The following is a 24,354-nucleotide window of genomic DNA, read 5'->3' as shown; positions in this document are numbered from 1 at the left end:
TCAGTCTCGCCGCCTCTGTTTGCTTTCCCCTTCCCCTTTCCAAGAATAATTTCAAACAAGTTCTATTTTTATACATACAAACACTACTTTGAATGTATTCATTCTTGGATATCTCTTTGAAAAGCAAAGAGAGCTAGGTCCTAGTGACTTACAATGCTAGTTATGTCGGAGGCTGAGATAGGATTGGGGTTTAAGGCTAGCTTGTGCATACATGCAAGGTCCCTTCTCAACCAGTAGCTGGGTGCAGTGGCTCACACCTGTAATCCTAGGTATGTGGAAGGATGAGACTGAGAGGATCATTGTTTTAGACCAGCTCAGGCAGAAAAGTCTATTGGACTTGACTCAGCAGAAGCAGCTGGTCTGCTCATGTGTGCCTGTTATCCTAGGTAGGATGGGGAGCCTAAAATAGGAAGAGCACAGCTCAGGTCATGCCTGGCAGAAAGCAAGATCCTATCTAAAAAATAATGCAAAACACAGCTGACAGGGTAGATGGTACCCCGTCAAGGGTAGAGTGTCTGTTTGGCAAGCAAGTTCAACTCCCTAACCCCCCAGGAAAAGCAGGAAGGCAGAGAGACCGAGACAGCTATACCAGGCTTCCAGCAAGTGTGAGTGCCAGGCGGGCAGAGGGTAGAGGAGGAGGTGGCACAGACCCTGTATACAGGGTGAGAGGCTGAGTGGCCAAGAAGGCCTGCAGCAAGCCCCAGGCAGAGACTGGCGGCCCAACCCCAGAGGCATGAGAGGCGTTATTGGGGTGAATTGTGGCAATGTCTGAGCACAAAGCAGGTTTGGCCAAGGAGAGGAGGAAGCAGCTGTGGGCTCCTGGGGAAGGTGGACGGGGAAGCACACTAGCGTGCAAGAGGAAGGGGGCTTACGAGGCAGAAGTGAAGTCTGGAGGGCCAGGCTGGTGAGGTCAGCCAGAGCTGGGCATGATGGCTGGGAAAGGGGTTGGATGGAGAGGTGCTGAGGCCAGGAAGAAAACCCCAGGTTTGGGTTTTGAAATGGAGTAGGCGGGCAGAAGGCCTTAAGTAGACAGGGATCACGGTTCCCCAAGGCTGCTGCAGCTGGGCATCCTTTGGGCCTGGCGATGTCGTTCCCACCAGGGGTTTCCAGGCTGGTTTGGCCATGGAGCTGCTGGTTGACCTGAAGCCTTGGCGGGCTGAACGCCTGCAGGCCAAAGCTGGGGCTAAGTTCTGGGCCAGCAGGGACAGGTCAGAAAGGTTGTGTTTGAAATATTTGTGGCCTCAGCCTCAGGACTGATACACAAGGCCACCTGCAGGTCTCCTTTCTCCTCTCTTCCCTCTGCCCCCTCCCTTGAACTGAGGTTTGAACTCAGTGCCACGCTGTTGCTAGGCAGATGCTCTGTATGGAGCAATGCTTCCAGCTCTTTTTTACACTGGTCACTAAGAGATAGGATCTCACTTTTCATCGAGGCTTTATTACCCTTCTATTTTATGCTTCATGTCCTACCTGGGACAACAGGTATGCACCATCATGCCCAGCTTCTTCCATGGAGATGGAGACTTTTTTTTGCCTAGGCTGTCCTGATCCTGTTCCCTAACTCAGCATCCTGAGTAGCTAAGATTACAGATGTGAGCCATCAGCATCCATCTATGCCCAACTGCACATGTGCATGCTGGTCCTGGGGCTTGAACTCCGGGCCTGGGCATTGTCTCTGAACCTTTTTCCTTAAAGCTCATGCTCTACCCCTTGAGCCATGGCTCCACTTCTGGGTTTTTTTTGCTGGTTATTTGGAAATACGAGGCTTATGGATTTTCCTGCCTGAGCTGGCTTTGACCCTGATCCTCAGAGCTCAGCCTCCTGAGTAGCTAAGATTACAGGCGTGAGCCACGGATGCCTGTCAGTGCCCACTATTTTTATTTCCTTACTTGGAAGCACTGAGGATCCATCTGCAGTTTTGGAGAATGGCCCAGAGCCACTTGGTGCCTTAGTTTCTCTAGTGATATGAAACAATATATGACTGGCTCCCAGAATGACCAGCACACATAATATCACAGGCAGGAAACGGACACGGACACAGCTATGTCTTCCATATTTACACGTGTGTTCGTTCTAACCACCTTCCCAAATCCTGTGGACTGTGTGACTTGACTGCCTCCAGGACATAGCCCATGAGGCCAGCCTTGTCTGCTTCCCTCTGGGATCTCTGGAGATTGTGGAGTTGCTCAGGGTCCTTCCTGGAATTGGGGGCTGTGGTCACATCGCTCAGGGCGGTGTTGATCCTAGCCATGCACTGGCTGCGTGGCTGTGGTTTCTTTAGTGTAATCTAGAGTTAACACAAGACATCTGCCCAGTGTCCAGCACAGCCCTTCACTCGGGGAACTCAGGAACCCTGCAGAGTTAGGACCACTGTTCCCCAGCCTTCCAAATGGCTGTGCATTTTTTCTTCCTAGTTTCCCTACGTCACCCCTGCCCCCCACGAGCCGGTGAAGACACTGAGGAGCCTGGTGAACATCCGCAAGGACTCCCTCCGGCTTGTGAGGTAACCCTCGTCCTGCTGCGGGGGTGCCAGAGGACCTGTGGTGGCACAGAGGCACCCGTGGAGGTTTGGGAAGGGGGGGCAGTGTGGAGGGGGCCCAGTCCCTCCTCCTGTGTAGGGTCAGAAATTAATCCTTCAAACCAGATTCTCCTATGGCTGGTTATCCCTCAGGGACACTGGGCAGTGTCTGGAGACCACTAGCAGCGTGGTGCCTCAGGATCTAATAATGTGCAGGGGCCCTGGAGCTGGTCAGTTCCCACGGAATGCAGGAGCCCCTCTGACAGGGATGGTCCAGCGCAGGGGTCAGCACCTGCTGCTGCTGCTGCCCTAGACAGGAGACTGAGGCAGTAGGCTGTCCTAAACCAGGAAGACTTACCCCTCTTTCCACGAGCTGACAAGGGGAGCAGTCCCCAACCTAACGTGGGGGACCAGTTCGTCAGAGATGGGCCTTATTGTACAAGCAGGGAACAGGCCTTTGAGCTTGCCAGCGGAGTGGACCTGTCTGAGCAGACGACTGAGGTGCATTGGTGGGCCAGCCCCAACAGGCTGTCGTCCCTGACCTGTGCCTTCTTCCCTCCTTGGCCAGGTATAAAGACGATGCTGACAGCCCCACCGAGGATGGTGAGAAGCCCCGGGTGCTCTACAGCCTGGAGTTCACTTTCGACGCGGATGCACGCGTGGCCATCACTATCTACTGCCAGGCAGTGGAGGAGTTTCTGAACGGCACCGCAGTGTGAGCCCCGTCTGCATCGCTGTGTGCTTGCTCCCCATGTGCTCTCAGTACCTCATGCTTCTTCCTTTCTTTCTTTGTGGTGCTGCTAATGGAACACAGGGTTTGCTGGTGCTGGACGGTGATCCACCTCTGAGCTACCCCTACCCCTGCCCTTTGAGTTCTTACGGAGGTTACATAGATCATTAACACAATCCCCCTTCTGGAGGAGACATGAAGCTGAAAGGTCTTTCTGCTGACCAGTTTCCCATCAGTCCATTGCACAGAGATGCTCTTGTTGCCCTGGAAGTTACATTAAAGCTAAGTCTCAAGACATATAGGCAACCTAGGGCAGAGACCAAATGTGTATTTTTTTTTTTATCATGTCATAGTTCCAAATTTGAGCTTTTAGAGATTTTACTTAAAGTAATAGTCTGGGCTGGGAAGGTGGCTTAGTAGTAGAGTGATTGCCTAGCATGCATGAAGCCCTGGTACTACATAAACAGATTCCTCAGTACTACATAAGCAGAAAAAGCTGGAAGTGGTACTGTGGCTCAAGTGGTAGAGTGCTAGGTTTGAGCAGAAAAATCTCACAGCACCCAGGCTCCGAGTTCAAGCCCCATGACCCCCCCCCAAAAAAAGTGCATTTACGCTGGGTGCTGGGGCTCATGCCTTTAATCCTAGCTACTCAGGATGTTGAGATCTGAGGATCACAGTTCAAAGCCAGCCCAGGCAGGAAAGTCTGTGAGACTCTTATCTTCAATAAATCACTAGAAAACCAGAAGTCACACTGTGGCTCAAGTGGTAGAGCGCTCGCTTTGAGCTGAAGTGCACAGGAACAGCGCCCAGGTCCAGAGTTCAAGCCCCATCATTGACCAAAAAAAAAAAAGATGTAGATTCTGCTCGGTGCCAGTGACTCAGTGCCTGTAATCCTAGCTACGCAAGAGGTTGAGCACTGAGGAACGCAGTTCAAAACCAGCTGGGCCAGGAAAATCCCTAAGACTCATCTCCCATTAACCACCAGAAATCAGAAGTGGTGCTATGGCTCAAGTGGAGAGCACTAGCCTTGAGCTGAGGGCCAGCGTCCAGGTCAAGTTCAAGCCCCACAACCAACCAAAAAAAAAAAAAAAAAAAGTTCTGCTACTCCCAGATGTTTTCAGCTGCAGCTTCTCCATGAGATGACAAGGTTGCTCCAGCAGCACGGCCAGCCGTGGCCCGTGTGACCTTGGGGGTGGGCGGAGATGGCCCACACCTCTCCTTTCTTGGATAAGACCTATGGGAAGGCAGGTTTGGGTCTGGACGTGGTGGAGACCGAGGGCGGCCCGGCGCACTGCCGTGTCATGAGGATGGTTCGGGCTTTGCCCTCGTGGTTGGCACACTCCTCACACAGCTCTCACACCAGGACATGTACTTCACCTAGAGGTGGCGCTTCCTAGGAACCATGCTACCAGGCAAGGCCACTAGACGCCCTGTCCTTCCCCCTGGGACTCAGAACCTGGCTTCTGGACCACCAGCAGGCTCCCTCCCTCTTTGGGCGGCACAAGAGAGTAAGCCGGAGCCTTCTTACACTTTGTCCTGTGAGGCTCTGCCTTGCCTCAGACCCTGGGATACTTAGTGACAAAATGCAAAGCAGGACTCCATGCCAACCCTAGTCAGGGAGGAGGAGGGTCTCGCTCACTCACCTGACCATCACAGTTCCTTTCCTCACACCCATGAGCCCCTAGGGAACTGCTGAAGCCAGTGTGACACCTGTGGGCCCCCTGCACAGTGCTGCTCCTGGAGCTCCCTCAACTCGGCTGTCACAATGGAGGAGTCCTGGGTTCTGGTGGGGCTGCCATGGTATGAGAGCTGAGGTCAGGTGGGCCTGGTGAGGGAGAACGTCACTCCCTGCCCCCCTCACCCCCCTGCAGCTGCACCACGTCACATGAGGTGTCTCAAGAACAGTCCTGTTGGGCTGGGAAGGTGGCTCAGAGGTAGAGCGCTTGCCTTGCCTGCCTGAGGTCCTGGGTTCGATTCCTCAGCACCACATAAGCAAAAAGAAAAAAGCCGGAAGTGGCGCTGTGGCTCAAGTGGTAGAGCGCTAGCCTTGAGCTGAAGAGCTGAGGGACAGCGCCCAGGCCCCACAACCGGACCCCAAAAAAAAACAACAAAAAAAAGAACAGTCCTATTGCCACCACAAGGGCTGGAAAAGCAGAGGGAGACCACCACAGTTGTCTGCTCCTGGGCTGTGTCCCAGAACCTGCCACTCTGCTCCCTTCTAAGGCGCCAAGGCCTGTTCCCCTCTTGGTTTGCTGGCTCCTCTGGTGTCAGAACCGAGTCCTCAGGCAGAGAAGCAGGGAAGCTCTACATGCTGCAGGCCGAGCCTGGGGACATGGACCCACCAGCCAGGCTGCTCTGTCCTTCTCCTTCCCTGACCCCTCCCTGCCTCCCAGCCAGGAAGCAGGCTCCAGAGCTGAATGCAGCCCCTCACAGCTAGAAAAAGAGCCTGGGCTGTTGCAGCATCTTCCGGGCAGCCCTCAGCCTGCCTCTTGTGGAGCTCCCACACTGACCACAGCAGCAACCTCCCCTCCCCCGGCTGCCCAGGCCCCCATGAGTGTCCTCTGTCACAGGGAGGCCCCAGGACTGTGCGTGTGGGGCAGGCACAGGGAGGGGGAGGCTTGCGTAGAGTGTCGTTGGATTCCTCAGTGGGAAACGACAGTTTATCAAGGCTGCAAATGGTGTGCTTCTAGCCCAGTCTTTCTCTTAAGAAATCTGCCTCAGGCCTGCTTGTACATGGACAGAAGGGTGGACCTGGAAGATAGTGGAGGCCACTCTGAGCGACTCATGGAACTTGGCATCTCCTCAGGGTGGTGGGACAGCTTCAGAGCTGGAAAGAGGGTGCAGGTTGGCAGCTTATGGAGGTGGATGAGGAGACCCCATCCCAAGCAGACACGAGAGTGTGGTGGGTCCCAGGAGCCATACCTGTGCCCTGGGAGGCAGATGGGGTGCAGGGCAGGAAGGAGTCTTCTGTACCATGTTCTTTCAGAAAAAGTAAGCAGAGCAAATGCCCATTGGGCAGGTGTCCCTTGGCTGGGACAGTAGCAGAGGTCTCATGCCAGGTGGGCTCAGGAAAATTGTCACCAGGCATCACTGGGCAGAGCTGTGTGCCAAGCAGAGAAGCAAAGCAGCGTGGCCAGGAAGGTCCTATCTGCCCCCAACCGGAGGGCTGGGGTCCTTCTGTTCCATCCAGCTCTGCTGGCTGGGAGGGAGGCAGGCAGACTCCCAGCCTGCGAGCGAGCGAGGCCTGCACATTCATCTTGCCACCCTGCTGCCCTCAGGTACAGCCCCAAGAGCTCTGCTCTGCAGTCGGAGACAGTGCACTACAAGAGGGGCGTGAGCCAGCACTTCTCCCTGCCATCCTTCAAGATCGACTTCTCCGAGTGGAAAGATGATGAGGTAAGTCCCGCACAGTCCTTCTTGTCCGCCTTCTTCCTCCTGAGTTCTTGCCGCTTAGACAGGTCCCTGGGGGTTCTGGGCACTGTATGCAGGAGGACAGTGGTCCCGAGGGGCCCAGGCAGGTGTTCAGAGGCTCTGTATTCCTGGGCTGCTGGTGGGAGAGAGGAGGGTGCTGAGGGCTTAGACGGTTGGTTTTGGTTCCGAGCTCAGCCCAGCAGCCAAAAGCAGTGCACAGGGCTCGGAGGTGCCCCAGCGTGCCATGTGCTTCATCAAGATTCCCAAAGCTCTGCCTTTCCTGGATGTCTCCATTACCACATTACCTGTCACCTGGGCAGTTCACTCCAACACTTTTGTCACTGGGGTACCTTTGGGATGGTGGCTGCTATATGCTAAAGCAGGTTCACAAGGGGATTTCTTTCTTGGCGTGTCACCCCAGAGCAGGGCAGGAAGCCTGGGAGAGAGAGCTGGCTGTCTCCTTCTGAGTAGTCTCCAGCAGGCCAGCTCTGTCTCATGGGCACCATGTGGTCAGAGATGGGACCTGACCGTGACTGACTGTTAGGAGCAGTGGTTGGCGGGTTACTAGTTTATCCTTCTAACGGTTGCTTCCCAAAGCTTCCCATGAGCATAGAGTGGTTAAGTATGGAGCTCATGCCACTGACTGAGCAGGAAGCCCTGCTTCAGTCCTGTGCCAGGCAGAGCCAGTTGGAGTTTTTTGCTGTGCTGCACGTGATCTCATTTGGCTGTATTTGGATACCTTTTCATGGCTGCTTCTCCCAGTCCCCCTCCTTACCTGTCTCTTGACTCCTTTTTCCTCAACTGTTTCCAGAAGAAAATTTCCTGTCTTGACAAGTTTCTTTTTCTTTTTTCTTTCTTTCTTTTTTTTCTTTTTGCCAGTTCTGGGGCTTGAACTCAGGGCCTGGGCACTGTCCCTCAGCTTTTCAGCTCAAGGCTAGCACTCTACCATGTGAGCCACGGCACTACTTCTGGCTTTTTTCTTTTTGCTTATGTGGTGCTGAGGAATCGAACCCAGGGCCTCATGCATGCAAGGCAACCGCTCTACCACTGAGCCACCTTCCCAGCCCCTAAGCTTTTTTTTTTTTTTTTTTCTCAGAGCTAGCACTCTACCACTTAAGCCACAGCATCACATTCAGCTTTTTCTGTTTATGTGGTGCTGAGGAATCAAACCCAGGGCTTTATGTATGCTAGACAAGCACTCTACCACTCTACCACATTCCCAGCCCTACCTAACAGTTGTATTTTTTGTTTTGTTTTTGTTCTTTCCTTTTTGGTACTGCGGATTGAACCCAGGACATTGCACTTGCAAGACAAGCACTTTGCCACTGAGCTTCATTCCAGCCCTTGACATTTTTTTGTTGCTGTTGGTGTAGGGCCTGAACTCTGGGCCTGGGCGCTGTCCTTCAGCTCTTCAGCTCAAGGCTAATGCTCTACCACTCGAGCCACAGCATCACTTCTGGCTTTTTCTACTTATGTGGTGTTGAGGAATTGAACCCAAGAACTCATGCATGTAAGGCAAGCACTCTACCACTAAGCTACCTTCCCAGTCCAATAATTCTTAAAAAGAAACATTTTACCAGGTACTGGTAGCTCACACTTGGAATCGTGGCAACTCAGGCTGAAATCTGAGGATTGCAATTCAAAGCCAGCCTGGGCAGGAAACAAACACCATGAGACTCTTAACACCAATAAACTATCAAAAAGACAAATGTGGGGCTGGGAAGGTAGCTCAGTGGTAGAGTGCTTGCCTCGCATTCATGAGGCTTTGGGTTCGATTCCTCAGCACCACATAAGCAGATAAAAGCCGGAAGTGGTGCTGTGGCTTGAGTGGTAGAGCACTAGCCCTGAGCTGAAGAGCTGAGGGACAGCGCCCAGGCCCAGAGTTCAAGCCCCATGACCAAGCCCCCTTCCCCTCCAAAATGGAGCTGTGGCTCAAGTGGTAGCCTTTAGCACAGGATAGCACCCAGGCCTTGAGTTCAAGTCCCAGGACTGGTACCAACCTCTTCCTTCCCCCAATTTTCCCTGTTCTGCATGAGTTACATTCCTGACTGTAAAAAGCCCATGCATGTGGAGCCTGGATCCCTGGGATCAGCTGGGATGCACTTCTGGCTGGGGTTTTGTAGTTTCCACATGTAGGTTTACAGGCCATACCGAGGGCATGCTAAGGGCTTAGGGCAGACCCCTGTGCTCTGCCTCTGGCCCACTACCTAAGCCTGAGAACAGAGCGCTAACCACCTTGTGCCTGGAAAATTTCCTCTTTGGGGTGATGAAACAGTTCTGGAAATGGGTACTGGTGATGGTTGTGTGATGCTGAGTGTCCTAGATACCATTTTAACCCCAAGCCCTCTGCGCTCGACTGCCATCCTGTTCACCAGCCTTCTCCAGCTCTGGCACCCATGTGTCCTGATTGTTCTCACCTCCTCTCCTCAGCTGAACTTCGACCTGGACCGGGGTGTGTTTCCAGTGGTCATCCAAGCTGTGGTGGATGAGGGAGATGGTGAGCATCGGCTTTTCCGCTGTCCTCCTGAGCGGCTGTGCCTGTGATGCGGAAACGGCTGCTGTGGGCCTTGGTTGGGTGCTATTGGGTGTCGCCACAGCCCACATGCTGGCGTGGGGCCGAGCAGTTGCCATGCGGGGCGCTTGGAGGACAGGGAGGTGGTGAGCTGCTGCTGCTGCTGGAGGGGCTGGGACAGGAGGCTGGCCTGGCAAGCTTCCTGTGCCCTCACAACCCTCCTCTCTCGTCTCCCCTTCAGTTGTGGAAGTGACGGGCCATGCTCATGTGCTCTTGGCCGCCTTTGAAAAGGTAAGCGCCATCAGAGGCCACAAACCTGAGGCCTGGGAGCCAGGGCAGGGGCAGCCGCTGGAGACCAGAAGCCTGAGCATAGGGACTAGCAATTGGTGCAGGGTCGAGTAGCAAGCCAGGGCTGTGGAAGACACCACCATTTCTCAGTTCCTGGGAGAACCGATCCTGTGGAACCCACCGGCACAGGCCAGAATGCCGGCTCACAGTGCCATAGATTGGTTTTCCCTGATGTTTGGAGCAATGATAGGCCCCTCAGGCCAGCGCCTATCCCGCCAGGCTGGGTGCACTCTGGTATGGGCTTGTGCCACCTAGTACCCGCCGCGGCGCCACCCAGTGCACTTCCCTCCTTGCGGTACACTGCCCCCTTCTCCACCTGCTGCAGCACCCAGACCCAGCAGGGCTGGGCAGTTTCCTGCAGGCGTTTCCTGACCTGCTAGGAACACGCACTTAGTTGTCCCTACTTGCTTGACGTCATGAGACCAAGCTTACCTCTCGTTCGTGATTGCAGCCTCGGAGCTAGGCGCAGTTCAGGAGTAGTGGTGGGTGCCAGCATTCCCAAAACTAGGTAGGTCCTGGCTCACTTGAGGAGCTTGCTGAAGGATAATGTTGTCTCTGACCCATAATGCCCTGCTTCCCCTTCAGGCCCTTGAAAGCAACTGGCACTCTGCAGCAGAGAAGTGTTTCGGCACCAGGTTGGGCCCTAGGTAGACCAGGAGACAAGGACCCTACAGCGTGTGGGCTCAGGCTGCTTGGTGTGGATTTCCACACCCACCTGGGCCTCCCTGTTCCAGGGCCCTTACCCTGTGACCCCTGAACAGCCCAGCTTCTGTGACCTGGAGGTCTGCACAGCTGGGTCAGGTGGAGACTGCTCTGACTTGTGAATCCTGTGTTGGGGCTGGGGCAGGGGTGCAGCCAGTGCTGGTGAGCATGTCTCCTCCCTCTTGGCACCAGGCTGCTGGTCACTCTTGGCCTTGCTGGAGAAATGGCTACTGTTTACACATCTGCAACTTCTGGCCCAGCCAGGTGGGCTGGCTGTGGCTCACATTCCATTCCAGGCTTACAGTTTAGAACCCGGTACGAAATTTCTAGAAGGCCTCGCTGGCCTTACCAGATAATCCTGGTCTTGGTTGACTCAGAAAGGATGACTAATACTGTTCCCAAATCTCAGAATGAATGCCTTCGCTAATCTTCTCGCAGTTGACACACTACACGCATGGCTCTGTCTTGCCCTGAGCATTTCCAGCACCCCACACTGTCCTGTGTGTGTGGCCATGTGCCAGGCTACCTTCCTAATGAGACCAGCCGTTGGGGAGAAAGCGCCTAGGCTGAATGCTGCTGCTGCTGCCAGCTGCTGCCACTGGCTACAGGTGCTCTTTGTCCATCCCGGAGCTTGGCTTGAGAAGCCCCTGGGAAAGTTGGACTCTGTAGGATAGGCAGGGCCTGGCAGGCCCGTTTGGAAGCCAGGGCTCAGGCTCCTTGTCCCTAGATCCTTCCTTCCTTTAGCGTGGATGGGGGTGGCCAGGGCAGATCTCCAGCTGCAAGAGCAGGTGTGCTTGGAGCAGCCAGCTGACCATGCTGACTCGTGTCTTTCCCTTGCAGCACGTGGATGGAAGCTTCTCCGTGAAGCCTTTAAAGCAGAAGCAGATTGTAAGTGGCACATAGACTTTGTGACCCCTTGTTTGAGAAGATGTGTGCATGGGTGTGCACATGTCCCCGGGCTCCATGGGCTGCTCCTCCTGGGCCTGTTGTCTTGAGTCTTTAGGCTCCTTGTTCTGCAGAGTCTTGGGGTGCATGGGCCACACACCCACTGAGTACCACAGCCAGTCTTGTAGGCCCCGAGTCTTGAGTTTGATCCATGGTGCCTGGAACATAGTTGAGCACTTGGTGAACATTCGCTGAACAAGTGATGAGCAAGGAAGGATACAGGAGACTGCCTTGGCCTCTTCTCTTCCCCTCACATTACTAGAGCTGGGACAGCACTGGGCAGAGATTCAATTGAAGGAACACAGGGGAAATCCCAGAATGAGTGAGGTCTGTAACTGATGGGGTTTCTCTTTGGGGTCCTTAATTACATGGTTCTACACTGAGAAGTTACTCGTGGAGGCCTTCTGCTTCAGTGACAGGGGGAGGGCCTCTAACTGGGGCTGTTGAGACCCTGACATTGAGACCCAACTTTAGCAACACTTGGGTTCATGTTCCAAGGCTGTGGTTAGCAGGTGTCCTGTGGGTAGCTGCCCAGTGCTGTAGCACAGAACTGGAGCTTGCTAGCTTTTTGATACAGAGAAGACACTGGAGGACCCAGACTCTGAAGGGGCTGGTGGGCAGCAGACCCCAGCAGGTGACACTTGTCTTGAGAAAGGCCCTGGCTCCCTGGAACTAAAGGACCTGGAAGCTAATAAGGCCTCTCTGGAGCAGGGTCAGCATGAGGCTTCAGAGCAGGAGTGAATGGGAAGGCAGGATACCGCTGCATTCAAATGGATTTGGTGTTTTTGAGACCAGAGATGTTTTTAACTCCTCTGGAAGGTGATTCTGAAAAGTGGTCGCTTTGCAGGCTACTGTCTGCTGCACACACATGGACTGGCCACTCCTGCTGGTGGTGGGAATGATGGATAAGCATCTTGGTGCAGGCTCCCTGGTGAGGGGGACAGCTGGGCCCCCAGCCCTGCTCCCTGAGCTGGGCTGGCCAATAATCGCAGGTTTCCCTGGTCCTCTCATGGCATTGGTCCGTTCTCTGCCACACCTGTCCTGGGACTGAGCTCTACTCTTCAGAGGTGGTGCCAGTTCTCCATCGGGGACATCAAGCCCAGCACTTCTTTCTGCCCCCCCAGGTGGACCGGGTCAGCTACCTGCTGCAGGAGATCTACGGCATTGAGAACAAGAACAATCAGGAAACCAAGGTGTGTCCTTGGGGCGCCTACCTGGACTCCCGGCATTACACACTTGGGCTTCGGTCTGCCTGATGGGGACCTGCCAGCTCTCCCAGGCTTGACCCAGAGCCCTGCGGGTTGATGGAAGGAGACCTTCCCTAGGAGGTCCTGGGCTCTTAGGATGCCACAATTTTTCCCAATTCCTTTTTTAGAAGTAATGGTTTTGGTACACGTTGTCCTTTCCCGGCAAGTTCCCTGGCTAGTTTTGTAAATCCCTGTCTCTGTTCTTCTGGGACTTTCTTTCCCTCCTTCCTGTTGTGCTGTGCTGCCCCCTGCTGGCTCTCGCTTCCCTGCAGACTGGTAGTGGGAGCTACTTGCTGACGAAGAAGCTGTGGTGGCTGACACAGAAATGAAATGGTGCAGCACAGCAGCAAGGGAAGAGCAGCCAAGGATGAAGTTGGGGCCTGATTGTCTTCTGCATTGTTTCTAAAGGCATGCGGGCACAAACAAAAGTGCTATCCATGTTTAAAACCTCTCAGGCTGGGCATGATGGCTATCACTGACAGTCCCACCTACTTGGGAAACAGATTGGGAGGATCTTGACCGGAGGGCTACTGGGCCAAAAATTTGTGAGGCCTGTGTCAAGCAAAAGCTTGATGTGCTATGTGCCTGTCATCCTAGTAAGAAGACCCCATCCCAAGTCACTAAAGCTAAAAGACTTGGGTATGCAGGCATGGTGCACTGCATTCAAACTTGGGTGGAGGGGACTGTGAATGTCATGTACCAGCTGAAGCAGCACCTGGTCTAGGACAGCTGGAGCCAGCCAGAGGCTGGGAGGCCCAGGCCTGGCCTCAGCCAAGTATACTTTGCTCATCCAAGTGTTTTACAGTGAGGGGTCACTGTCTTTGTAGGAAAGGCCAGATAAGATAACAAAATTTTTTTTGATGTTATGGGCAATCTGTTTTCCATGGCTAGTGCTCAGATGCAGCTGTGACAGCTCAGCAATACCAGGCATGCCTGTGTGTCCCAGTAAAACTACTCACTGAAGCCTGGTGCTGGTGGCTCACAGTTGTAATCTTAGCTACTCAGGAGGCTGAGACTTAAGGATCATGGTTCAAAGCCAGCCACAGTTCAAAGCCAATAAACCACCAGAAAATCAGAAGTGGTGCCATGGCTCAAGTGGTAGAGCAACTAGCCTTGAGCTGAAGAGCTGAAGGACAGCGCCCAGGCCCAGAGTTCAAGCCTCACAACTGACTTCCCTCACCCCTTCCCCCCCAAAAAAAAAACTGAAATAGGGTGGGCTCATTTTTTCAATTCTTGTTTACAACCAAAACCAAATCTATATGGTAATTGGGTTTCTGGAAGCTGCCATTGTTTATTTAGGAACTGTATTTCCAACAAGTCAGATTCTATGTTTTACCATATGGATAGACATTGCAAAGACCTCAAGTCATGCAGCTCTCCAGCATTTTATGTGTCTGGATGGGTGCCAGAGAGTGAGTTGTAATGGTTTGGGTGGGGAGCAGCACATGACACCCCTCTGTGATGATGTCCCCTGTGATGACACCCCTCTGTGATGGCACCCCCTCTCTGTGATGACGTCCCTCTGTGATGGCACCCCCCCTCTGTGATGACACCCCTCTGTGATGACGTCCCTCTGTGATGACACCCCTCTGTGATGACGTCCCTCTGTGATGACACCCCTCTGTGATGACGTCCCTCTGTGATGACGCCTCTCTGTGATGACACCCCTCTGTGATGACGTCCCTCTGTGATGACACCCCTCTGTGATGACGCCTCTCTGTGATGACACCCCTCTGTGATGACGTCCCTCTGTGATGACGTCCCTCTGTGATGACACCCCTCTGTGATGGCACCCCTCTGTGATGGCACCCCTCTGTGATGGCACCCCCCTCTGTGATGGCACCTCTCTGTGATGACACCCCTCTGTGATGGCACCCCCCTCTGTGATGGCACCCCCCCTCTGTGATGGCACCCCTCTGTGATGGCACCCCCCTCTGTGATGACACCCCTCTGTGATGACACCCCTCTGTGATGGCACCCCTCTGTGATGACACCCCTCTGTGATGACGTCCCTCTGTGATGACACCCCTCTGTGATGACACCCCTCTGTGATGACGTCCCTCTGTGATGACACCCCTCTGTGATGACACCCCTCTGTGATGACGTCCCTCTGTGATGACACCCCTCTGTGATGACGTCCCTCTGTGATGACACCCCCCCTCTGTGATGACGCCTCTCTGTGATGACACCCCCTCTGTGATGGCACCCCCCTCTGTGATGACGCCTCTCTGTGATGACACCCTCTCTGTGATGACACCCCCTCTCTGTGATGATGCCTCTTTGTGATGACACCCTCTCTGTGATGGCACCCCTCTATGATGACGTCCCTCTCTGTGATGGCACCCCTCTCTGTGATGACACCCCCTCTCTGTGATGATGCCTCTCTGTGATGACACCCTCTCTGTGATGGCACCCCTCTGTGATGGCACCCCTCTGTGATGGCACCCCTCTATGATGACGTCCCTCTCTGTGATGGCACCCCTCTCTGTGATGGCACCCCTCTCTGTGATGACACCCCTCTCTGTGATGACACCCCTCTCTGTGATGACACCCCCTCTGTGATGACACCCCCTCTGTGATGGCACCCTCTCTGTGATGACACCCCTCTGTGATGGCACCCCCTTTCTGTGATGACGTCCCTCTGTGATGGCACCCCTCTGTGATGACACCCTTCTGTGATGGCGCTTCTCTGTAACAATGCTCCCTCTATAATGATGCTCCTCTGTGCTGTCCCCCCCAGCCCAACTAGTGCCTGAGGCACCCCCTCTCCCACTCCTTCTGCACTCTAGGCCTCCCCTTGCCCCTTGGGGAGCTGGTGACAGCTGGGCACCGGAGGGGGGACATGCTCTGAGCACCCTGAGGTGCACCAGGCCTCGGAAGGCCCCTGATCTGTAGGCCCTTGTCCCCACAGCCCTCTGACGATGAGAACAGCGACAACAGCAACGAGTGTGTGGTGTGCCTGTCGGACCTGAGGGACACGCTGATCCTGCCCTGCCGCCACCTGTGCCTGTGCACCTCCTGTGCTGACACGCTGCGGTACCAGGCCAACAACTGCCCTATCTGCCGGCTGCGTGAGTGCCGCGAGAGCCCCCACAGCGGTCCCGGGCCCTGGCTGTTGTAGCGGCAGACCCTGTTGGTTAGGAGATGACTGCCGCCCGCCCTTCACTCAAGGCGTGACGGTGGCCAGTAGCTGATCTTTGGGTGCTCGGAGGCCTTACTGCTTGCAGTCTGCCTCCAGGACAGGTCCACAGGAATCCACGGAGGTTGGCCCAAGTGCGTGTGTGCAGTGGCCCTTGAATTGGGCCAAAGTTGGCTGGTGAATGAAATATTTTAAAGATTACAAAGGAAATGTTTTGGGAACATTAGAATTGAAAATTAGAGAGCCACATGCTGGTGTCTGCTGGTGTCTCACCCTTAAAATCCTAGCTCCTCAGGAGGCTGAGATCTGAGGATCCCAGTTCCAAGCCAGCCCAGGCAGAAAAGTACCCGTGAGACTCTTTTTTTTTTTTTTGGCTGGTCGTGGGGCCTGAACTCTGGGCCTAGGCGCTGTCCCTCAGCTCTTCAGCTCAAGGCTAGCGCTCTACCACTTGAGCCACAGCGCCACTTCCGGCTTTTTTTCCCCTGCTTATGTGGTGCTGAGGAATTGAACCCAGGGCCTCATGCATGCAAGGCAAGCACTCTGCCCCTGAGCCAACCTCCCAGACCTCTTTTTTTTGTCGGTCATGGGACTTGAACTCTGGGCTTGGGCGCTGTCCTTGTGCTCTTCAGCTCAAGGCAAGCACTCTACCACTTGAGCCACAGCGCCACTTCCGGTTTTCTAGTGCTTTTTATTGGAGATGAGTCTCATGGACTTTTCTGCCCGGGCTGGCTTTGAACCGAGATCCTCAGATCTCAGCCTCCTGAGTAGCTAGGATGACAGGCGTGAGCCACCAGCATCTGGCTCCCGTGAGACTCTTATGTCCAATTAAACACCAGAAAACCAGAAGTTGGAGCTGTGGCTCAAAGTAGTAGAGTGCTAACCTTGAGCAGAAGAGCTTGGGGACAGCACCCAGACCCTGAGTTCAAGTGCCACAATTGACCCTCCCCTCCCCGCCAAAAGAAGAGGGAGTCTGTGGTCACATTGCCTTTCACCATTGTGGACTCCGAGGAAATTTGTCTTTCTCAGCTTCCCCTGTGGAGCTGATCCCGTGCTCAGGGGTAGCCGTTGGTTCCTGGGAGAGCCAGAGCTATGGAAAGGCCACCTGTGTGCAAGTGGGCATGGTGGGAGCTCATGACTACAGGGAAGATGGGGTTGTGCAGACATGAGGGCGATGCCGGGAGACCCAGAGCCGGGAGAAGGCCCCCGCCGAGGCAGGGCAGGCTATAGGTGGGCGCCGCCCAGCCTGCTTGAGATCAGGCAGCATAAAGGGCCAGTGGCATTGGGTTCTTGGCCTATGAGTCCCACCTGCTGGGAAGAGCTGTGTTAGCAGCTGAGTGGCCTACAGGCCCCCACAGCCACTGCATGTGGAAGTGGAGGCTGCCTTCCTGTGATGACACTGCTGTCTCTTTTAGACCCGTGGTCCGCTCCTTCGTCTATCTCAAATGCTGCCGTGGCACGCTGGGCTACTGCCGTGGGCATCCTGAGTGCCACGGGACAGCCCTGCCTCCAGGACAGGCCCTGGTCTGTTCTCAGCACCCGGCTCTGGCCTGGTCTTCCCAGCGGGAGACGTCACCCGCATCCTGCTCCCACGTGGAGGTGCCCATTCTCTGTCCTTGGGCCCCGCTGTGTGGAGCTGCAGCTACAGCACCATCTCGCACACTGGGTTTTCAGACCACCTCGGCTGCAGGCGTTAGCATGCTCCATGGAGCTGGGCTCCCTCGAGTCTCATCCAGCAGCCATATAGTCTCGAGTTGCTTCTTTTTGGTTCCCTGCCTGGGGCCGTTGTTAAGGAGCCATTCATTTGATAGTGGTCGGGTGGAAGGGGTTCCTTTTTCTTGGGTTCTAGGCATCCTGGTGTGGTGCTAGGAGGAGTCAGGGCTGCTGGAGACTCAGCACTGGCTTACGTGTGTCCCTCCCTCCACAGCATTCCGGGCCCTCCTGCAGATTCGGGCTGTGCGGAAGAAGCCAGGGGCCCTGTCCCCCATCTCGTTTAGCCCTGTTCTGGCCCAGAGTGTGGACCATGACGAGCACTCGGTAAGTGCCTTCCCCTGCTCTCACCCGGCCACTGGGTGGGTGTGGCCTCCACAGGAGGCTAGGGGGGTGGGGCTATTGGAGGCTAAAACCATTGTCCCTCTGACAAGAGCCTCAGAAGCAGGCTTGGACCTGCTGAGCTCCCACCAAAGGGTGTCACCATTGTGTCACCTATAGGACACCCCAAGGGTGGCAGTCACGTTCTTCTGAAGTATGCCTTGCCTGCCAGCCGGGCAGGACCTCAGCCCAGAGGCCTCCTCCACAGCCAGGCCTTGCTTTAGGACTGCACAGAACTACTGAGAGAGAGAGAGACTAAGTTTAGAGAGAGCTGGCCACAGGGAGAGATGCTTGGGCTGGGATTCGGGGAGGTTGGGAGGGAGGAGAGCAGAGCTGGGTTCTTAGGCTGTGGAGGCTGGTGGGACAGGGTCTGGTTGGACTCTGCTCCTGCTGGTCACACAGACCCTTAGCGGCGCCTTGCTGGGCCCTCTCTGCACTGAGGCCACTGGGGCTAGTAGCTCATGAAGGCCCTGCCTGCCCTAGAGGAGAGAGCTGGTGAGTCTGCACACCCCCCTTTGCATCTGGAGGCTCCTCCTGCCTCCCGAGTTCACTCCGACTCCTGACGGCCCTGCCAGCCGCCTGGCCAGCACGCTATGCCTGCCCATGGGTTGTCTCTAAATGCCACATTTTCTGATTTTCTTGTCTCCCCCAGTCCTAGGGCTTGAACTCAGCTGAGCACTGTCCCTGTGTATGTGGCACTGAGGAATCGAACCCAGGGCTTCATGCATGCTAGGCAAGCACTCTACCACTAAGCCACATTGCCAGCCCCAGATTTTCAGATTTTCTTTCAAAGTCTGAGCTGGTTCTGGCAGTTGGTGCAGATCTGGAGCTGTCCCCAGAAGGGTTTTCAGTCTTCAGGCTGAAGCCCTCACCCGGCTCCAGAGGGCTAGACTCGTGAGCACCCAGTCCAGGACCCCCAGCCCCCAGCAGTGTGTTGGCTTTGATCTAGGAGCACCACCATTTCCCGGGGGCACACTTTCTGGTTGTAAGAGGAGTAAGGTTTAAGTGGGATCTGTCCCCCGCCCCCAGAAAGGAGTCTGGCCTCAGAGGGATTGGCTGGTCGCGAAGGCAGTGGCTGGGTTGCTACTTGGTTTTGTCCCTCCCAGGTTCTGGCCTGGTGGCTAAGCATTGGACCAGTCCTTGCTTTGTCCCTCTTCTTCAGTGTCACCTCCCATACACAGGGCAGTGGGGCCTTGACAAGCTGGAGGGGCTGGCACCATCCCTGCCCCCCCCCCCCCCGAGGGAACCATGTTACAGAGCTCAGCTTAGGCTCCTTTCTCCAGCAAGTCGTTAAGATAAGGATGAGGTTAGCTCCCACCAGGGTCACCACACCTGGCTGAGGCCGGCCACCCGGGGCTGGCCTGGGTGAGGACTGGCCTGCCTCTTGCTGCTCTGAAGGGACCGTGCCAGCTCCCTGAGCTGGCCCACAGCCCGGCGAGATCTTGCATTTTCTGTGGGTCTGAGACTGGCTGCCCGAAGTGTGCACACCGAGCGAGGGCAGCAAAGCAGAGACGCCGCCCTGCCAGCCCAGCCTCGCGTCGGGCGGTGGTTGGACAACACTTGATTTTTATCTTGACAGTGTCCTTTTAAAAAATCAAAGTCGCACCCCGCCTCACTGGCCAGCAAGAAACCTAAAAGGGAAACAGTAAGTGTGCTTAGCCCACGGCTCCGGTTCTGCCCGCGCCCTTACTAAGCCACTGGCAAGGGGGAGCCATTTTCACCCCAGGCTGAAACGTTCGATTAACTCACTCTGTCACATCGCTCTCCCCAGTCCTGGCGGCACTCCCTGCCACGAAGGGAATTTTGTGGAACAAGCAAAGCTCAAGGTCTGTTGGCAAAAAGCCAGGTTCCTGGTTCTGCTGCAGGCAGCCAGCCGGCCTCGGGCAGCGCCCCTCCTCGCCAGCTTTGCTCCGCCCCGGCTCCCCACTGCCCCTTACCCCCCCCCACCCGCCCGTTTCCCTTTTTTTTTCTTGCTGGCAGTGGAATGGATATTGAAGGTGGAACTAATTTTGTTATTCTTTGCAGACAGCATTCCCCACGCATGCTTGCGGGCTTGTACCTCTGCTCCCCGCCCCTTTGGAGTTTGGCTCTTTGGGCTAAGGACTGGTTTTCTGGCATGGGAGAGAGAAAGCAGGTGGCAGACAGGCCAGGCCTCTCCAGAGCCTGTGCTAACCTGGGCAGACCCAGTGGAAGCCCTCGGGGCCTTGGTGTGGTCTGGAAAGCTGGGAGTTGCTTGAGAAGCAACCCAGAGTATTTTTTTCCTTTCTGGAGGGGGCTCAGGACTCAGAGCAGCTCTTCTCTAAGTCCAGTGCAGAGGAAGACAGGGTACAGGAAGCAGCAGGGGCCTGCTGCACACCTGTGGCCCCCAGGACGCTTTTCCGTCTCCTTCCCTCAGTTAGGCTGGAGTCAGAGGCTCTGTGAGCACCCCACCCTTACCTGCTGTCGAGAAGGGTGAGTGGCCTGGAGCCTGGAGCTTTCTGAGCTCTCCATTGGCCTGTCTGTCCCGGCCGCTCCCGGCAGGGCAGTGGCGGCTCGCACCCACACGTCCCTCCCGAGCCAGGGCCCCGAAGGCAGCGCGGGCGATGACTCCTGCCCCCCGGCATGGCTGGCTTTCCTGCTCTCCCGCTGTTACTAACCCCCTCGCCTTCTCCGCCCCTGCAAGCCAGAGGGGCTGGCTGAGGACACGTGTGGCTCCTCACACGCGCCTTCTTACCTGGCATCCTGGGCGCTTGGGTGGCCAAGCTGTCTTCAGCTGAGTCCCCAGGGCGCCCTGGGGAGGAAGGCTTCAGGGCTCGAGAGCTCGCAGGGGGCTGTTCAAGTCCAAGCACAGGAGATGGGCAAAGCGGGTGGGTGAGTGGAATGTCCTTGGGACGTAGCTCAGTGTCTGGGCTTCACGGCTGCCAGCCAGCAGTCCTGACAGCCGCTCTTCACCTGCCCTGTCCCTGTAGAGCGCCGACAGCGTCCCACCCGGCTACGAGCCCATCTCCCTGCTGGAAGCGCTCAATGGTCTGCGGGCTGTTTCCCCGGCCATCCCTTCGGCTCCCCTTTACGAGGAAATCACCTACTCCGGCGTCTCAGATGGTCTCTCCCAGGCCAGCTGTCCATTGGCTGGGCTTGACCGAATCATGGAAAGCAGCCACCAGAAGGGCAAGCCGAGGAGCAAGTCTCCAGACAGGTGAGGTACTTGGCCTCCCTCTGGGAACAGAGGGGCGGGGCATGTGTGCCTGCGTGCCAGCCTGCAAGGGCTATCTGATTTGATGGCTTCAGTGTCGATCAGGACTCAGCAGGCCTAGGAGTGGGGCAGACGTGGGCATGGCTGCCCACAGCAGTTGTAGGTAGAGCAGCTGGGTAGGGCTGAAGACTCTGGGCCATCCTGCCCCAGGCCAGGCCCATGTCGCTTGCTGTGCCGGTGATAAGGTCCTTTCTAGGCTCTGGCTGCACCAGAGGCCCAGGCCCAGGCCCAGAGGCTTCCCTGGACTATATTCCGCAGGCTGCTGGGGGCCCAGCTGGGGCTCCGTTGGAGACTTGGAGGAATGACTGGCAGCCCTGCGCCCCTCCCTCCTCCCTCCCTCCCATGTAGTAGTGGCTACTCTGCTGAGATCTAAGATCCAGAGAATTTTAGTTTGAAGGCAGTCAGGGCAGAAAGTTCAAGAGATATCAACCTCCAGAATATGCCAGCCAAGCAAACAAAGATCTGAGTTCAAGCCCTGGCCAGGTGAAGGCCAAGTGCCAGTGGTTAACACCTGTCATCCTAGCTACTCAGGAGGCTGAGATCTGAGGATGGTGCTTTGAAGCCTGGGGAAGAAAGTCTGTGAGACTCTTACCTCCATTTCACTATCTGAAAACAGGAAGTGGCACTGTGACTCAAAGTGGTAGAGCATTAGCCTTAAGCAAAAAAGCCCAGGGACGCTCCAAGGCCCTGAGTTCAAGACCCATGACAAAAAAAATAGTACAGAGAAGCCTAAAGGTACCCAAACCTCAATCCCAGCTCCTTAGGGGGCTAGATCAACATTCCAATTCTACCAGCTCAGGCGAAAAGTAATGAGAACCCGTCTACCTCAACAACAAACCAGGCTTAGAAGCAGACTCCTAGTGGTTCAGCTGCAAAGGAGGCCAGAGATCGGAGGAGCATGGTCTAAGGTCTGCCCTGGTCAAAAAATGTCAGAGCCAGTATTGGAGCTCATGCCTATAATCGTGTCTACTCAGGAGGTCGAATTCTAAGGATCATAGTTCAAAGCTAGCTAAGCAGGAAAGTTCGTGAGACCTATCTCCAACAGACCATCAAAATGCTGAAAGTGGAGCTGTGGCTTAAGTGGTAGAGCACAGGTCTTTGGCAAAGAAGCTCAGGCAGTGCCAAGCCCCAGGATTGATAACGAAAAACAAAACAAAAACCCAGACCCTACCTGAAAAACAGCTAAAGCAAAACAGTTTGGGAAGGTAGCTTAAATGGTAGAGCATCTCCTTAGCATGTTGGAAGGTCTTGAGTCCAAATCCCAGTACTACCAACAAGCCACACATCAATCCCACTGCTGCTTTCCACCCAGTGCTCCACCGTCAGCAATTTCTCTTTTTTCTTTTCTTTCGTTTGGAGCCTATGTTCCCCAGGCTGACCTTGAACTGGAGCTCCTCCTGCTTTAACCTCCCCAGTGCCGGGATTACAGGTGTGCACTACCAAGCCTGGCTGCCTTCTTCTAGAAATAAGAGGCTGTCAGACCTGTCCTGGTGTCCCTCCTAGGACCTTAGTCCTGCAGGTGTGGGTGTGTGAGGGCCACGCTGCCTCAGGTTGGGTTCTGGTCTTGTCTGGGAGGGCACGCAGCGTGAGGTGTTCTAGTGCTGTGGTCTTTGCTGACAGGAACCTCTCCCCAGGGAGTGTCTTTCCTGTGATGGATTTGCCGAGATCACGATGATTGGAATCAGGTTCAGGGCTCTACCCAGCGTGGCTTGGCTGGGTCAGTGCACCTTATCCAGCCTAACCACCCGCTGACTCCATCTGTCCCCAGCACCCTGAGGTCCCCGTCATCTCCCACCCATGAGGAGGAGGAAGAAAAGCTCTCAGAGAACTCGGACGCTCCGGTCCCTCCAGGCGTCGTCTCAGACACGGTGCTGCGGGAGAGCAGCTCCCCGGAGGTGAGGCCCTGGCGGCATCCTCCGCGCCCCCCTCCCCCCCCCCCCCGTGGAGTCCCGCCCCCCAGGCTGAGTCTCCGCCCCCCCAGGCTGAATCTCCGCCCCCCGCGGAGTCCCGCCCCCCAGGCTGAGTCTCCGCCCCCCCTCCCCCCCCCGTGGAGTCCCGCCCCCCAGGCTGAGTCCCCACCCCCCAGGCTGAGTCTCCGCCCCCCAGGCTGAGTCTCCGCCCCCCAGCCTGTGTGGCTTGCCTCTGTCTGCCGTGTGTGGTGTCATCACACAGGGCTACAGAGGGCCACCTGACACTCGGTGACAGGCTTTTGGTCTGTGATGCCAGCAGTTGCTCTCAGCTATGCCTGCCCCTGACCAGTGGGCTCAGGCCCCCGCACCGGGGCTCAGGCCTTTCCTCTTTTCCTCCTAGAGCTTTGGAACAGAAGACGTTGAGGAGGCGTCACTAAAGCAAGGTGAGCCCCTCCTTGGCCTGGCCAGTTTCCCAGGCCTCCAGGGGACAGCCTGAACCCCTGCAGCTGCCAGCTTTCCCGCCTCCTCGGCCCTGGCAAGCCCCGCCCCCGTGTGTCCAGGGAGGGGCGCATGGGTGGGAGGGGCCCACGCCTTCCTGTTGCGGGATTTGCTGAGTTTCCTGGCCGTCGCACCCCTGGTTAGATGGGAAGATGCTGGCACCTGGCCCTCCACGCCGGTAGTCCGAGCCCCTGCCAGCTCACCGGCTGCCCGCCTCGTGGCCATGGCTCCGATCTTCCCCTTGCCATCTCCGCCGTCTTGGTTGTTCGTCATCTGGACATGATGAAATCAAGGCTCAGGCCGGCACCAGACGGAGGCCTAGGCCACTTGACTTGGAAGTGGCAGGGCTGAGAGGTGGCCCCGGCTGGTAGCTGGGCCACTCTGTTACATCCTTCCCAGGGGTTTTTAGCCACCCACGTGAGGCCCACCTGCGGGCTGCTGGGCCGGGCCCTCCATTCGCAAGGAGACCCTAGGCCAGGGACCTCGTACGTGGGGGTAAATGGGGCAGGTGCTGCCACACCAGCCCCTCCGGGGCTTGCCACCCTGCCTGTCCGGTCTGGGAATAGGAGTTGACCTGAAGTCTCAGAGGGGGACCTTGCGAGGTGCTCAGGGAGTGCCTCTGCCTTGGGGCCTTGGTTCCCCTTCAGACCTCAAGATCCTAGGCAAGTGGGGGCCAGCTCCCCTCTGGAGGATGCTGTCAGCAGTGCTGGGAAGACCGGCCCAGCCTGAATGCCACTTGCATGCCTCACCCCTTCTGAGGCTCTGCCTGCCCTGCGGGGCACATCCCCGGTTGGGAAGAGAGAAAGAGGGACAGAAAAGAAAGGGACATTTCCACCTTTGGGTCCCGGGAGAGCCGGTGGGCTCAGGATGAAGTTTAGCAGGGCCAGGCCCAGGGCCTTTCAACCACAGGCGCCCACGGAGACCCGCCCTGCCTGTTGGTTCTGATGTTGCTCCTCCACCTGCCACAGGGAGCCGGGTGCCCTCCCTCGAGGACGTCCTGCAGGATGGCAGTCCCCAGCACCATGGCTGCGGCCCGCCAGGCCCTTCCGCCGACATCTACCTGCCAGGTAACAGTAC

At 56.1% G+C, this 24,354-nt stretch overlaps 1 protein-coding gene across 2 annotated transcripts in view; it reads left to right on the top strand.

Annotated features, from left to right (window-relative positions):
* LOC138814570 (E3 ubiquitin-protein ligase MGRN1) overlaps window positions 1–24,354 on the top strand; it is a 51,416-nt gene that overhangs the window by 21,807 nt on the left and 5,255 nt on the right. The window contains exons 3-16 of one of the 2 annotated variants that reach the window (XM_070003570.1): window positions 2,412–2,500; window positions 3,084–3,230; window positions 6,524–6,641; window positions 9,087–9,153; window positions 9,410–9,459; window positions 11,059–11,106; window positions 12,288–12,356; window positions 15,322–15,481; window positions 17,474–17,583; window positions 19,217–19,282; window positions 20,586–20,812; window positions 22,638–22,764; window positions 23,180–23,222; window positions 24,246–24,344. In XM_070003570.1, the coding sequence (XP_069859671.1) occupies window positions 2,412–2,500; window positions 3,084–3,230; window positions 6,524–6,641; window positions 9,087–9,153; window positions 9,410–9,459; window positions 11,059–11,106; window positions 12,288–12,356; window positions 15,322–15,481; window positions 17,474–17,583; window positions 19,217–19,282; window positions 20,586–20,812; window positions 22,638–22,764; window positions 23,180–23,222; window positions 24,246–24,344 (1,420 nt within the window). The remainder of the gene's footprint in view (window positions 1–2,411; window positions 2,501–3,083; window positions 3,231–6,523; window positions 6,642–9,086; window positions 9,154–9,409; window positions 9,460–11,058; window positions 11,107–12,287; window positions 12,357–15,321; window positions 15,482–17,473; window positions 17,584–19,216; window positions 19,283–20,585; window positions 20,813–22,637; window positions 22,765–23,179; window positions 23,223–24,245; window positions 24,345–24,354) is intronic. The other variant, XM_070003571.1, reaches the window with a different exon arrangement.

This window comes from Dipodomys merriami, unplaced genomic scaffold, assembly GCF_024711535.1.
Source record: "Dipodomys merriami isolate MVZ:Mamm:240054 unplaced genomic scaffold, mDipMer1.0.p SCAF_60, whole genome shotgun sequence".
NCBI lineage: Eukaryota > Metazoa > Chordata > Mammalia > Rodentia > Heteromyidae > Dipodomys > Dipodomys merriami.
Note: the sequence above shows the minus strand (reverse complement) of the source record. Positions and strands in the feature narration are given on the sequence as shown.